Genomic DNA, 16,156 nt, shown 5'->3' with positions numbered 1-16,156 from the left:
TGGAATACCTAAAAAAAGCAAAATACAACTGGAAATGATATTTCCATCGGGGCATGTTGTTTAAAAACGGCACTACAGTAGTTGCTTTAGCTACTATAAATAGTTGCATCATATCCATTTAACATTATTTATATTTTTATATTATATATATGGTTAGCGCGTCAGTCTCACAGTTCTGGGGTCCTGGGTTCGATCCCAGGTTGGTTATCCTGTGAGGATTTTGCATGTTCTCTCGGGGCTTGCGTGGGTTTTCTTTAGGTACTCTGGTTTCCTCCCACATTACAAAAACATGCATGGAAGGCTGGTTGAACACTTTAAATTGCCCCTAGGTAAAAGTGTGAGCATGAATGGTCCTCGTGCCCTGCGACTGGCTGGCCACCAATTCAGGATGGCCCCCGGGGTCAGGTTGCATTTTTTTTTACTGGAGATAGCGTGACCGAGTCAATAATCTGCGAGAAAGCCAGCTAGAATCTACATAGACTTGAAGGCAAAGTAAGCATCTGAAAAAAAACATTCAAAGCAAGCCGTGGCTGGTTCAATAATTTTAAAAAAGGAACTGGGATAGACTCGATTCTGAGGCATGGAGAAGCAGCAAGTCCCGACTCAAAAGCCGTGGTGGAATACACTAACATCTTTGCCTTGGTTATGCACAAGAAGGTTTAATTTTTTTGTAATGTAAGATTAAAACGTATTTTTAAGTGTGTGTATAGTAATGCAAGTTCATTTAAGTTAAATTTAAAGTTTTTGTTAAGTTACGCGTTGCCGTCCATCAGGTCTCTCCGCTGTCCTTTCTCTCTCTCGTCTGCGCACTCCGCTACCGTCTGTCTGTACTAAGTAATGTCACATTTTAGTATTGAAGATCATAACCATTATAAAAGTATTTGTTACTTTGTAAGTAGGTGGTGAATTAGAACTAATAAAAAAATGTTTTTCCATTGTTATATCCTGTTTTGGGTGTTTTTTCATAGGGTGGAAATGGATTAATTTGTATTTGGTTATTTTTTATGGGAAAAAATGATTTGAGATACGAGTAAATTGACATACGAGCTCGGAACACATTAAGCTCATATCTAAAGGTATTACTGTACATTGTTACAATCCAACTAAATAAAAATAATGAATACAATTCCCAAAGATCACTTTGTCAATTCATTGATTAACCCATCCCTACTTCTCACATCTGACAGTTTTTTAAGGAAGGATGTTTTTTAGAGGACAATGGAAATGATCAAATTTCAGTCAATTTAACACAATTATCACTTTGAATAAGATTGGAGGTAATTAGTAGTTTAGTTCATTAGGTTCTTTAAAGCCTCCATTCAAATAAAAACTACCTATTGAACTTTTAAAATTGATCATTGGTGCAATAGCATGCATTATTTACATTGCACGAAAGGATTTAGGTGTTGGAAACATTTCATTGCTAACATAGGTATGATTGAATGTTTCAAGACATTATTACGGGACATGGTGAAGTCTCCATGACTGGAAGGAAGTAGTCGTACATTGACTTTTGCAGTTGAAAATGCAAAACTTTTCTCAGGAAAAGATACTAAATTAAAAAAGGGGGGAAAACATTTGACTGAGGAATGAAAAATCCTCTTTCTGGGTGATGAAAGAAGAGCACGGCAATTTTGTAACTCAGGAGACCTAATCGGTCTTAGCTCACTGGTGCTCTGAATTGGCTGGTCTCAGCCGGTGGAGCGCAGTCAATGTTGCCATGCGCTCTCTGTCGCCAACTCTGTGCCAAGCTGCACAGCCTGCCCCTAAATGCTGCCAGCACACCGTATATCATCCACCAAGCACTGCGGGACAGTCGTCCCTGTCTTATTCCTGAACTGGGCCAGACTTTCATCACTTCGGATCCAATTTTTTTTAACAATTATTTGACTGTTTTATGAAGCAGAAAGTAGTTGGACTCACAAACAAGTATTTTGCACTTTGGACATGACTAGTTGTCCAGAAAAAAATGAATATATAAGATTTTAGGGCCGTTAAGATTTCCCTGACACTCTCAACAAAACAAAATAAAATAACTTAAATTAATAAGAAAAATATAAACCGATGTAGGCAATCACAGTGTCTCATAGTAGAAAGTTATGCTATCAAGTTTGAAAGACATTTATAAAATAGTCATTTCATTATGAAATAATCTATTAGATGAAGCAGGGAGAGTTAAATAGGCTATTTCCACTATATATATATATATATATATATATATATATATATATATATATATATATATATATATATATATATATATATATATGTATATATATATACATATATATGTATATATATATATATATATATATATATATATATATGTATTTTTTTTTAATTACAACAATAAGAGTACCACTTTAAATTGTAAATGAATCGACAATCTAGCGCATCTGCTTTCTCAGGAAGTTTTTTGTTTTGTTTTGTTTTGTGTTTGTATGGAATAGCTTTACATGGAAAGCAAACCTACCCACATATTTATTTATTAAATTAATAATAACTAGAAAGGCGATTTGGAAAGTTTTGCATGGAGATGCTTTGCTTTTCAGTTGGTTACTGCTTTGTGGTCATTGAGGAAAAAAAATACATAAGTCACACTTGAGTAATAGTCGCAGGCCTAGCCAGACTATTAAAAAAAAGTGCCACTTATACGCTGGAAAATACACCATGGGATTTATGTCACTATCGGATAGACTTATGCCTCTGGTGGTGACAATGTACTAAGCGATGAATTCAGATATCAAATAGTATTCTTCAAAAGGCCATGCATTTGCATTAAAGAATTATGTTTTTACCTGTCTGGATTAATCAGCTCAATAACTATTGCCACAATGGCTTTATAGTTATCGTGACGACAGATTCAGACATAGAGGTTTATTGTTTTTCAACCAGTTAGTCATGTGTGTTGAGGAATAATGGTTTTAAGTGTCTAAATATACAAAGTAAATAACTATAGCGCCATCGCAGGTAAAGAGGAAGTGACCTATTTTGCGCATGTATCTGATTCATTTTGCTTAAAGGTTTATAGCATGTAATTCAGTTTGGACATTCTGTTCTGATTTCAGCATGTGCATTACACGGATTATGTGTGGCTCACATGCCCTTCCGGTTTAGAATATTTTATTTCTATGGCGAAATTTATCATTTATATATACTGATTCTTTAGCACTGCCACAGCAGCATCTTGACTCAAAAGGAAGTGATGCAAACTTTGTGTATGTACAGACACAATTGTTTAGAGCAGGGGTGTCAGACTCAGGTTGGTTCGCGGGCCGCGTTAACGTCAACTCGATTTCATGTGGGGCGGACCATTTTAGATAAACTTAGATAGACTTTTTACAAATGGATTAAAAGAACTGGATTAAAATCCCTGAATATTCAGTTTTTTATAGTTCTAAAACAATGTTTATTTTAGCTTTTTTTAAATATATTTTTAGATTTTACAAAATGATTTTTGAACTAAAAACACAGAAAAATGGATTAAAAAATTACAATTATTGATTTAAAAGGGGGAAAATCAGGAAATTTAATATACGTCTATACTCTTCATTTTAATTTGATCCTAAAACAGAAAGTCGGCACTCATGATTTACTTTCCCGGGCCACACAAAATGATGCGGCGGGCCAGATTTGGCCCCCGGCCGCCACTTTGACACATGTGGTCTAGAGTGAAGCATTGCCAGATTGGACAGGTTTCCCCCAAATTGGGCTAATTTCAAAGGCTTGTGCAGAAAAAAATGCAACGGCTGAGTTGTTAGAATTTGGGCTTTTTTAAACTTCCTTATAACAGCATGTGTTTTGTTCTAATTATATCTGGCATTTTAACACCACATAAGGTGAGAGGCTGTAAACAGGTTTTAATATTCTTCTGTTGCATTTTCTTATTCCAGGTAAAGACAATATAAAATATATTGTACTTGATGGTTAGAGAATGCAGATGGATCAACTACGAAAAAAATCATATATGAGTGATGTTTAGCTGATGCAAAAAAGAAAAAAAAATACTTTCAAAGACAATTTAGCGTATTCTATTCATGGTACAGTAAACTCTCCAAATCATTTCAATAATAGAACAAGAAAAAAATTACAGAAGTTGACTTTTGCAATTTCCAGTCTTTCACTTTCGAAAAACTTTTTGAATCAGAAGAATGACAGTTTGACATTTTCATCTTCCTTTCCACAGTTTTTCCCTGAAGTCATTCTGGCAGTACAATTTAGACCTAACTCTAAAGGGAGTTTAAAGTGGCTGAGCATTTTCCACCTGTCACCCTTTTTCTCAAACCTTGATACCAAAAATAACAAGGAAGAAAAACTTGTATCAGCCCTAAGTTCAAATCTGGTTCAATCATTCCTGGGTCTGGCATTGAACCTTATTTCAAGGATTCTCCAGCCACCTGTCCAATTTCTTCCTGTTCCCCCTGCCCCATTTTTAATTCTGCCCTGGAGTGAGGATTATGCGAAGCAAGGCATGCGTGTCAAAGGGAAATTTAGTGGGTAAAGACAGCCAAGATTGGCGGGATGAATTAAAAAGATAACGTGAAGAGACGAAGTGGGGGAGCAATGTGGAGCAAAACGCCTTGCCGTTGTTGGTCATTTCAGATGGGCTTTTTCCCCCTCCCAACAGGAGCAAGGAGGCAATATCTAAATTAATAAAGTGATGAAATGAGTTTGTGCCGTGGACTTTCTGCTGTTTGACTTTCCCATCTGGATTAGTGCAGGCTGAATGGACGCTCTGTTACTTTTGTTACAACTGCGCAATTCACTGTCGGAATTTGGCCCTGTACTGATAAGCCTCCCTTCCTCCGCCATCACTTCCCTCTCCTCATTACCATCTCATTTCGTATGCAGGGCCTCTGTTACCTGAGAGCCTGCTCATACAAAAAAAATGAACTATTACACGACTTTCCGCCAACTATTACAATGAGTAGAGAACATTGCCCATTAAATGGGATCAGCTAACTATTACGAATAAGGAATACAAAAGTGGTTGTTGCAAAGTCCTCTAGAAGAAAAAAAAGGATCAATGTCTAACTGATGGACACAAAACCTACTCTCAGTAGCATACCTGTCAACCTCTGCCGATAACTGCCCTTATAAATGATTATGATTCCCCTTACAAACCCCAAAAAAACCTTACAAACACCGTACGACTCGTACGGTGTTTGTAAGGTTTTTTTGGGGGTTTCTAAGGGGAATCATAATCATTTATAAGGGCAGTTATCGGCAGAGGTTGACAGGTATGCAGTAGTTGAGCTGTTCCATACATTCAGATTAAGAGGTCAATAATTGTTTAAGAAAAATCAGCTTGTTGCATAAAGTACGAATGAGCTGTTTTTGCAAAACCAAATTTAAGAATCTGGTGCTGCGTGAAATCGAAAATTGAAGGGTTTATTCAGTCAGGGACAATGTGAGTTCAAGTAAGAACTTTCAATGGAAAAAAATTCTGTCAGCTAGTAAATGGCAATAATGTTAATTACCATATTTTCTCGCATATTAGCCACCTGCGTGTACAAGCCGTACATAAAATTGCCTCAAAATCGATGAATTTTACAATTTCTCTCGTATAAGACGCTCCCGATTCACAATTTCACCTCCATATTCATGGATTTAATGTGTTAATCTGAAGGGAAAAATCTTAAGAAAAATCATCGGATGTGGTATTTCTGAGATACTGTATTAATCTAAAGGATCATCTGCCTAATTGCACATTCCTAGAGGGTGTTGCCTGCACGTAGACAAATTCATAAAGCCAGTACAACTAGGAAGTGTGTCCGTATCGGTCTAGTTTGTCATCCCTAGGTAAGATGGCGGCACCCTGAGCTAGCAATGGCAGGCACAAGTAAGTACGTTTTTTACGTTTTATGCAAGATACGGTTTATTTTTTTCCTTGAATTTCATTAATAGACGTCAAAATAAATTTTGTTAAGCATTTTATCTGTTTATCTTTTCTCTAATTTGAAATAAATGACCGTATCGGACGCATTGTCTTGCATTATGGTGTTTCGTGAATGTCAAGTCTAATTTGTGCGCATATAAGCCGTACCCTCGATTCAGTCATCATTTTTTTTGCGACAAATACGGCGTATATGCGAGAAAATACGGTAAATTATATATTCCAGTAATGAGAACATGAAATGTTACGTTTTAAACGGAAAATAAAGATGAATCAATTTATATAGTATACGGTAGCTTTGAAACTTAATGAACAACTCTTAAGTCCTTCCCAATGAATTCCTCCAACCCATCTGTACCATTCCACACCCATCCTCCCTTTTTCAAAAGCAAAAAAGTCTAAAAATATAGTTTCCAAATCTGTGACAATTAGGTATACTATACTGCTTAGAAAGAATATGTAATACCTTGAAAGAACACAGGGTGTCCTTCTTGCACCACAACCAATTACTCAGAGCCTTCATCCAGGACAATAGTAATCACCTCGAACCCTATAAATTCACGCATGCTGTAACCGAGTACAGCTTCATTAGAAATGCTAGCTAGCTGTAAATGGTAAATTTGCCGTGTTTTAAATAAAATTATTTGGATTTCCTGACTCATCTTGTACTCTTATAGGGGAAAACCTTGGTGTAGAGCAAAAATTAATAAATCACTGCAGGATTAAATCCAAGTAAGTACACAAAAATTATTATTTGAACCTGGATTGTATGATGAAATAGCATTATATATATATATATATATATATATATATATATATATATATTTTTTAAAGGATTTAGTTGTTAGTTTTTTTGAGGACCATATACTATATATATATATATATATATATATATATATATATATATATATATATATATATATATATATATATATAGTATATGGTCCTAAAAAAAACTAACACCTAAATCCTTTAAAAATTATCAAAGCTTCCCAAATTTGTATGAAAGATGTGAGAAACAAGAAAATGAGAGAAAATTATGAAAAAAAAGATTTATTAATGTATTAAAATGAATAACAAGCACTATGGAGGAAGCTAACATTAGGCAACAGACCAAGCACAGAAACACATTTAAGCAAGTTTCTAATTATGAATTTAAAAAAAAAAATAGAACAGCAAAAAGAGTAATACATAAGTACAGTCTTCGCCATGTCACTTAACGCAAATTCACTTATCGCAAATTTACTTCTTCACGATTTTTTCTGCTATTATTATTATTTTTTAAGTTCACAAAAATGTGAAAATCCACGCTGAAACTAGTAAGCGGAAGCCACTCCCGTCTTCCGCTTGCTACTAGGATTCAGCACTGAAGGAAAAAAAAAGGTAGTTATAATAGCGGTGAGCCTACTTCGCGATTTTTCGATTATGGCGGCCATGTCTGGTCTACATATCTGCGATATTCGAGGGATTACTGTAGTCCAGGGATGGACAAACTATTCCACAAAGGGCCGCAGTGACTGCGGGTTTTCATTCCAACCGATAGAGAGGGCACCTTTTCACCAATCTGGTGTCCTACAAGAGCAATCAGTGGATTGCAGTCAGGTGCTTCTTGTTTTCTGCAGAAATCTCATTGGTTAAACTCTGTGCTGGATCGGTTGGAACAAAAACCTGCACCCACGGCGGGCCTCGAGGACCAGTTTGCCTACCCCTGCTGTAGTCTCTTCATCTCATTGTTCTGTACAGAGAGGCCAAGCCGAGGAGTCGTCGCATTTAATGCTTCTTTCTGCTTCAATATCCTAGCAATGGTAGGTAGGTAATGGCCGGATTGTCTGGCAATATAGGACCAGGCTGGATAACAAGGACCACTTCTTCATTTCAGTAAACAGTAAATTTCAATAAAGAACAAAGTTGCTTTAACTACGCTCAAAAAACTAAAACAAATAAGAAAAAATAAATTGAAAAAAGTGGACAGTTGTTTTTGTGAGGCAGACAATGGGAGGCCAGCGAGTGGAGTGAAGGGAGATTATCAAGCAGGGCGCAACACTACAGCGACAATTTTATAAGAAAATAACGGATCCAAGAAATGTATTTATGTTGTGGGGGATTTCGTGATGTTGATCTTATTTGCGCATATATTGGAATGGAAATTTGCATATCATAGTTTTTGTAACTTGGAAATTTCGTATTTAGAGGCATTTGTGAGTAGAGACACCACTGTACTTGAGCCACTAGTGTTGAGTTCCACACACTGGAAAAAAAATAACAACTTGTGTTTTTTTGACTTTCATAAAGGATAAAATCTGTTACATTACATTTGAAGAATTTTCCATTGATTCAGCATTGATTGATTTATTAAGGACTATGTCATCAGACAGGAACGAACATTCAGCATTGTTTTTGCTCACTTACCAAATATATCACCTATGGCAGGGGTGGCCAACCAGTCAGAGACTAAGAGCCACTTTTTTTACTGTGTTACTGCAAAGAACCACATCATACATGGGCACACACAGACCTCTGCTCAGCCAGATTTATTGAAAATGACCCACAGCAAGATAATGACAGTTATTTTTTTCAACAGTTAACATTGTGTGCACTGTCACACACACACACATAAACTCTCAGTTAAAGCAAGTCCACAAACAAAAATATAACAGCCAAGCATTTTTTAAGCTTGTCATGTGAAAGCCCCTGAAGCCCCGACGAGTGGATCCCCGAGTGCAGGTAACAGGCTAAACTAGCAGCTGTTTGACGGCTCGGACTACGTGCTGGGACCCTGTGTGTACTATTGATGAAGTTTGGTGCAATTCTGAGCATTATTTGTGGCTAATAGTGGCGTTTGCGGTCGGACAGTGGCTCCGTACAGCGCCGTATGTGGCGATAGTGCGGTATTTGCTGAAGTTGGTGGATCTCGTGAATCTAGCGGTCGGGTAAATTAATCTCTTGAATGGGGTTGTTACGGTGTGTTTGACCATGGTTTACACTTACGCCTTACGCCAGAATATCGCTTAAAGAGCCGCATGAAATCAGACAAAGAGCCGCATGCGGCTCTAGAGCCGCGGGTTGGCCACCCCTGACCTATGGGGTAAATTAGTTTTATCGTCCACACGCACTTGGCAGAGAAGAGACGTGCGGAATAATAAATTAATTATTCTCCAGAGAAAATAAAGAATTATCCATGTGATTTCTTAACTGCAATTTCCAATACACAATTGTCTAATTCAAGCTGGAGCCTTAGGAAATAATGGCCAGTCTTGAGAGGCTGGAGAGCATAATTACTTATACTGCAATTGTACACACAGAACACTTCGCCAGCTTTAGCATTTATGTAACGAAGAGATTAAGCCCAAAGCTTTGGGTGATTTGCAGCAGATATAAAAGTGATTATGGAGTACCAGCCCTTTGCAGAAGCTCTTTTGTTTTTTCTATCTAAAACAAATCATTTTTGGGTACCTCTTCAAAGCAAAAGGCATGGTTTGGTTTCACAAATTAAAACAGTTCCAGTTGTCGAGGTGGAATAAGAAATTCTGCATATAAACCAGTGGTAAAAAAGTTTTGTAGTGGCACTTCACTATTCAGTAGGATGAGAATGTCTTTCAAAACCTTTGACCGCATGTCTATTCCCAATTTATATTACTAATTTTTTTTTTCTACTGTTGATATTCTGAAAATGAAATTTCTGAAACCCTTCAACCAAAACGTGACTAAGTTAGATTTTCTATGTCGGCCCTAAACATTATGATGTGCCGAATTTTCTTGACTACCAGGCTTATCAATCGATTTACTCAAAAAATGCCTAAAAAACATCACTTGCACCAGACCATAAGTCAGATTTTAGGTTGGAAATGTGTCTAATTTTGCAAATATATATACAGTAAAACCTCACCACAACCGGGATCGAGTATTGTGGCTTGGCTCCGCCAAATACATATATGAAAAGTACAGGAACAATGATGCAGACATGACATGGGGAGTGGAGGGTCAGTGTCTACCTTCGATAGCATGGCTCTTACTTGTGAGGAAGTGGAATAGCAAATGCAGGGACAGGGAAACTTACACTGCTATATTGTACAGTGGCACAGCAGCACAGCACTGACTAACTTAAATCACTTGGTCCTCGATGCAATTTGTCCAGACTCCAGACATACCCTGAGGTTTGCACTAATCTCTTATGCTTGATCCGCCGTCTTATTACTCATCAAAAAGTATTATCCATGTCCGGTCGAAAATGAGACCCAGGCTGAGAAAATTCTAAAATTAGAAAGCTGACCCATTATAAATCCAATTTAGTTGAACCCACATGAATGCACAATCATGCACAGAAATTCCACTCCTGGAAGATGGTGGCGATTTATTTTATAGAACGCAACAGAACTAATTTTGTCAGTGATCCTCAGTTAATGAGCAGAGCTCTGATGTATAAATCCTCCTGTTCTACAAAAGCTGATTTAGTCTAACCAGATTCCTTCTCAGGTGCAGGTCTGCTCCCTATTGCATTAAGTAGTTTGTGATGTGGATGGTGACAAACTGTTAATAAAACTACATCTGAACATATTGTTCCTTCAGGGTTTTTAGTTGTTTCCCCAGATGTTTCTGTGGTACAATGACTTTCAATTAGAAGCATTTCACAAGCATCAAAAGCTTTTATTGAGAATTACATGCAAAATGTCAATATTTGCAGTGTTGACCCTTCTTTTTCGAAGACCTTTGCAATTCTCCCTGGCATGCTGTCGATCAACTTTTGAACAAAATCCATGACCATCCATTCTTGCATAATCAATGCATGGAGTTTGTCAGAATTTGTGGGTTTCTGATTGTCCTCCCGCCTCTTGAGGATTGACCACAAGGTCTCAATGGGAACCTGGAGAAATTCCCGGCCAAGGGCCCAAAATCTTAATGTTTTGTTCCCTAAGCTATTGTGTTAGGACCTTTGCTTTATGGCAATGTACTCCATCATGCTGGAAAATGCATTCTTCTTCACCGAATTGCCCTTGGATGGTTGGGAGAGAGGTTCAATTGATGCCAAACAGGCTCCCTCCAGGGCACCCAAGAAAGTGCAACAAGCGGCAGGACAGTCTCCTGAAGTTTCAGCTATGGGGTCGGCCCACCACCAGTACAGAGCTTGCTTAGAAATGGCAGCGGGCAGGTGTGAGTGCATCTGCACGCTCAGTAAGGCAAAGACTTTTGGAGGAAGGCCTGGTGTCAAGGAAGGCAGCAAAAAAGCCATTTCCCTCCAGCAAAAACATCAGGGACAGACTGATATTCTGCAGAAGTTTCAAGGACTGGACTGCTGAAGACTGGGGTAAAGTCATTTTCTCTGATGAATCCCCTTTCTGATTGTTTGGGGCATCTGGAAGAAGGCTTGTTTGAGTAAGATGAGGTGAACAGACTTTTGTAAATTTAATATTTGTGTCTTTCTTAAAACTTTTGGCCATGACTGTACATCCACAGAAAGACTCCATTGAGCAATAAAGACAAAGAAAGGAATTCAAACTGGATAATGCCCAGCTGATGGTGCTGTAATGTTGTGACGCAAGTATCTGCATTCATTAATTTTCTGAATCCCAAATCCTTACAAGGATCGGGGGGTTGCTGGAGCCTATCCCAGCTTACTATGGGCACCAGGCAGGGAACACCCTGAATTGGTGGGCAGCCAAACCAGAGTACAGGGAGAAAACCCATGCAAGCCCGGGGAGAACATGAAAACTCCACACAGTGATGACCCATCTGGGGTCAAAGCCTCGACCCCTGAACTGTGAGGCCGATGCGTAAACCAGTCGTCCACCTGGCTGCGAAAGATCTGCAGTTCTTTAAAGTCTTAATGCTTATCACAATCCTATTTTTACTCCGCCATACAAATCAGTCACTAACGATGAAATGTGGTTGCCTTATTTACCACATTCATTGCCTCTCAGCAGTCAGTGGATTTTGCTGGGACCGCCAAGTCCTATTTCTGTCAATGGATGCATATTAATCAAAACATCATTGGAAACAAACAGCTCAGAAATGGTGCTGCTCTACTTTGAATCACGTGTAACTAAGCCTGCTGTAATGATATTTATTGTCAGACTATGTGACGCATAGTAAAATATATAATCTGCACACAAAACCACTGGGGAGGTACGCTGGTCGTCTAAAACTATCTGTCTTTAACAATCTGCTGTATTCAAGACACCTGGACCCTGGTGTTTTAGGGCACCCTAAACAGACATTACCTTCGGGGCCCTTCAATTGATTAGTAGCACCAAGCAAGCACAACTACTGGTGAGTCGAAACCCCTAACCTTAAATGTGACTGCTACCTCTCCATTTATACATGTTGTGAATGTTTGTACTAAACACTGGTTCATTTACCATATACAAACACTATTTTTATATATGATGCAAATTGGCAACAACAGCCATCTAATTCAGTATGGAGCAAGGGTAGGCTGGCACTGCAATAGACCGTCACAGCAGCAACATTACACAACACTCCAGCCCGTGTGATTGGCTGTAAAGGAAACAAACATATATTGTATGAAAATGGGCTCATTTAGAAAAAAATGCATGTGTTTCTCTGCCTTAAAAAGATCCAAACACTCATGAATGCGGATTTGAATGGCAAAGCACGTTATATACATAGACGTAAGACAATCCACGCACAGATTTGATGAATGTGTGCATGTTTTGTGTCAGAGGCGTTTACAAATCCCAAAGTGTGTGTGCTGAGGGGCTGCGTCAGTATGCATGTTTTCCGTGACAGATGTGTTTGTAAATCACAAAATGCAAATGTGTTTCTCTTCTGCTCGAGATGAGTCTCAAAAAGATCCACACAGTTTCAAATGCACATTTCATATACAAATACAATATATAATTGTTTCTAGAAGCAATTTTGTAACTTGGAATTTTCTTAAGTAGAAGCAGATTAACATTTATGTGTTACAACCAAGACAAGACAATTTACAAGATGTAATAAATGCTGGATTTAAGCAGCTTCATAACAGTGAGTTTTAACCATGTAAAAAATCTTGTTCACCTCTTTTTCAAGGCCAAAGCTTGTGACCAGCTAATTGTTTTCTTTTCTCTCCATTTAATCAAGCTAATAACGCCCATCCAGCAAATATGATAATCTATTCTTAGCACAAAAGTTAAAAATGTATGTTAAATTTCTCTCGCTACATTTGTCCAAACCGTGCATCACAGAGAGTTGACATTTTTATGGTGGCCAGAAAGGGCTATCGGATCCTAATAGACGAGCGATTGAATTTCTTTACCTTCTTCAAGTGTGTAAACTCAATCTTTTATTTGTTAAAGCTGAAAGCAGAGTTGATGTATGAATCGTTTTTACATGTGCCTAAACGCACCACGTGGCTGATAGGTCGTAAGGTAGGACGCCTTTCCACGTAATTTACAAACGTCATTTTCGGAAGAATTTCCGCCAGCGAGTTTCCAGGTGCTCCCCGAAATACTTTTTTTCTGTCGTGACTTTTCCACTTTCATCCTTTATTGCGATCTGCCCACATGTGGATTAGCCACTGTGCTTCTACTTACACAAATAGATTACCAAAACACGCACAATAACAACCTCGCCCATGTATACTCTATAATATACATTTACTGGAAATGAAAGACACGTTGTCTTGAGTACCCTTCAGACCAGTGGTTCCTAAGCACCCTTACGCAGACCTAAGGGTCCGCCAGGGAAATAAATATTAACAATTTGAACCTCAGGCACACGAGGCACCATCGACAAGTAAGAACATCATGAGCCAATGGTGCGCTGCCAGATCAAAACGACAGTCTCCAACCCAAACACACCATAAATATAACCCAGTTTTCTTGTCCGAACACAGATTGGTCGAGCTACTGACCTACTGAACGTGGCGCTCCACTGCCCTAATCCAGTTTGTAGCACAAAAACCTATTCAATGTGTATGTCGGTTGGGTCGTTACATACATACAGTTGTTCTCAGGCTTTGAGATACTTGAAAAATGGTTCTCAAACCACATTACGCCAAAACTAGTACGGCTGTTTCAATCTTGCCGGGACTTGGGGCTTGGGACTTGTTTCGTTTGGTGTAATCGGGCCCCACATACACTCTACCCCAACCCCCGACTCGGTCTCTGGTCAGAAAAGGGTTGGGGACCATTGGTTTAAACCAGTGGTCTCCAAACTATTCCACAAAGGGCCGCAGTGGGTGTGGGTTTTCTTTCCAACCCATTAAGAGGATGCCTTTTCACCAATCTGGTGTCCTACAAGTGCAATCAGTGGATTGCAGCCAGGTGCTTCTTGTTTTCTGCTGAAATCTCATTGGTCAAACTGTTTATGCTAGAACGGTTGGAACAAAAACCTGCACCCACACCGGCCCTCGAGGACCGGTTTGGGGATCCCTGGTTTAAACTGTATTCAGAAAGCATATTTTATATGGTTACATAGAAAATAAACTCACCAGTACTCTTTCCATTCCTGTTCTTCAAAAATATCCTCTGGGATAGGATCAATCAAAACCAGGTCTCTCACTTGCCTAAAAAACAAAAAAGGACGCACGGATAAATTTTATTTTTATTTTCTGTTCCGCTCATCCTCACAAGGGTCGCAGGGATGGATGAATGTATTAGTGTAAAGTCTGTTTTATTGTCATCTGTAAAAGGAAACCAGATGACATGGGTGTTCATTACCAGGCAGTTCAGTAAAAAAAAAATTGAGTACAGAAATGCCTTGTTCTAGACTGGAGAAAAATAATTTTATTTAAAAAGTATGGTTCTCCCTTCCTTTTCTTAAAAGATGAACACAAACTGAATTTGTTTTCCCCATGTACTGAAAATTTCAGTTCTTTACAAATCTTTCTAAGTCTCTGAAGTTAATATCTTTACATGGTGCGATTATTGCAACAGTACGCCTTGGGTGCCAAAGAATAAAGGTCACTCTAAAACATGCTTATATTTAATTGTACACCATTCATTATCTGTAATGGTCAGCAGGACTGTGGATGATAGCTAATCAGGATTTTATATGCTTACAGATTCTGAGGCCAATGGATTTTTTTTCTGCAAAGACAAAGTGCCCACTACACAAATTTTGACAGAAATGTTAACAATCTTTGACAGAAGTAGTAATAAAGTCATTGAATGCAGCCCATGAAAAACAGACAAAATAGAAGGATCTTTTATGCCAATATTGTTTACATCACTGTGCTTGTGTCATCATTGTTTATTTTGTTTTTCAGAGTTCTTTTTAGTGGGAATTTAAAAAAAAAACTTTTTATCAGCTTGTACAATCACAGGAATAGAGCAACAGTGGACCAGCTGGCTTGCAAAATCATTTTCCAAACGAACACTTTAAGCTACATCCTACCATAATGAAATGCAAGAAAAATAAGCAAAGATGACACAAAAGATCCTACTCTCAGAAATAATCGTCTCGCCAGCAGATTTGTGGAAAACACAAACATGATTTGAAACACGATTTCTCCATTATCCCCAGAACTAATATGAGCTTTTAATGACTTTGATTTTGTTACCAATAGCTATGATAAGCTTCTCTTTAAATCGCATCCAGTCTTCAACTTTCATAGTGGATTGCTAGAAAATGTCATTTTTTGATGTTTTAATCATGCTGTATGCTCATTCTCTGACTAAAAGTTGGAATTGTGTTCTAACTCATTCATCTGTTTGAGAAATCATTTAATCTCTGTTGTCTGATGGATGGGGCAGCTGAAACGCTCGGTGTACCATCTCCCCTTTTGTGTCGCGCTGCAGCCTGTCCACATGCCCAACTTCCCATACCCCGAGTAGCACTGCCATCCACTCTCCTCCCATTTACTGCGCTGTCTATCCCCTTATCGCAACACAGGTTGCAGATTACAGGGGTTGCATTTTAGCTAACACATAGCAGTTGGGCAGACTCCAATTCAGAAGAAAAGTGCACACAGTGTTTGGGTTTGATTTTTTTACAGTTTTCCAAGTAGGAGAGTGTCCACTTTGCATTGCCAAGTGAGAACACCATGGAAAGAGAAAGCACTAGAAATGTCTGTAAATGACAAATAGACTTACATTTCACTGGTGATTCATGTTGTATTCCTTTCTAGGCCATAACATACATGAGTAACAAGTTATGCCACTCAATGTGTCTTTCTGTGGAATCACATGTTCCAGTCCCATTAGAATCATGACCACACACACTGCAAGGGTAATATTTCCATTTGGAAAGGTGTCACCTCACCACTCGTTAATTTTCTCTCTTGTCAGCGGCAATACGGTCCCTGAGTAAACACTAAAT

At 38.4% G+C, this 16,156-nt stretch overlaps 1 protein-coding gene across 1 annotated transcript in view; it reads right to left on the bottom strand.

The window, feature by feature from the left end:
• Positions 1-16,156, bottom strand: part of LOC144073048 (uncharacterized) — a 30,555-nt gene that overhangs the window by 8,007 nt on the left and 6,392 nt on the right. The window contains exon 7 of the mRNA XM_077598562.1: positions 14,328-14,402. Coding sequence (XP_077454688.1) covers positions 14,328-14,402 — 75 coding nt within the window. The remainder of the gene's footprint in view (positions 1-14,327; positions 14,403-16,156) is intronic.

Source organism: Stigmatopora argus, chromosome 4 (assembly GCF_051989625.1).
Source record: "Stigmatopora argus isolate UIUO_Sarg chromosome 4, RoL_Sarg_1.0, whole genome shotgun sequence".
Lineage (NCBI taxonomy): Eukaryota > Metazoa > Chordata > Actinopteri > Syngnathiformes > Syngnathidae > Stigmatopora > Stigmatopora argus.
This window is presented reverse-complemented; position numbering and strand designations above follow the sequence as displayed.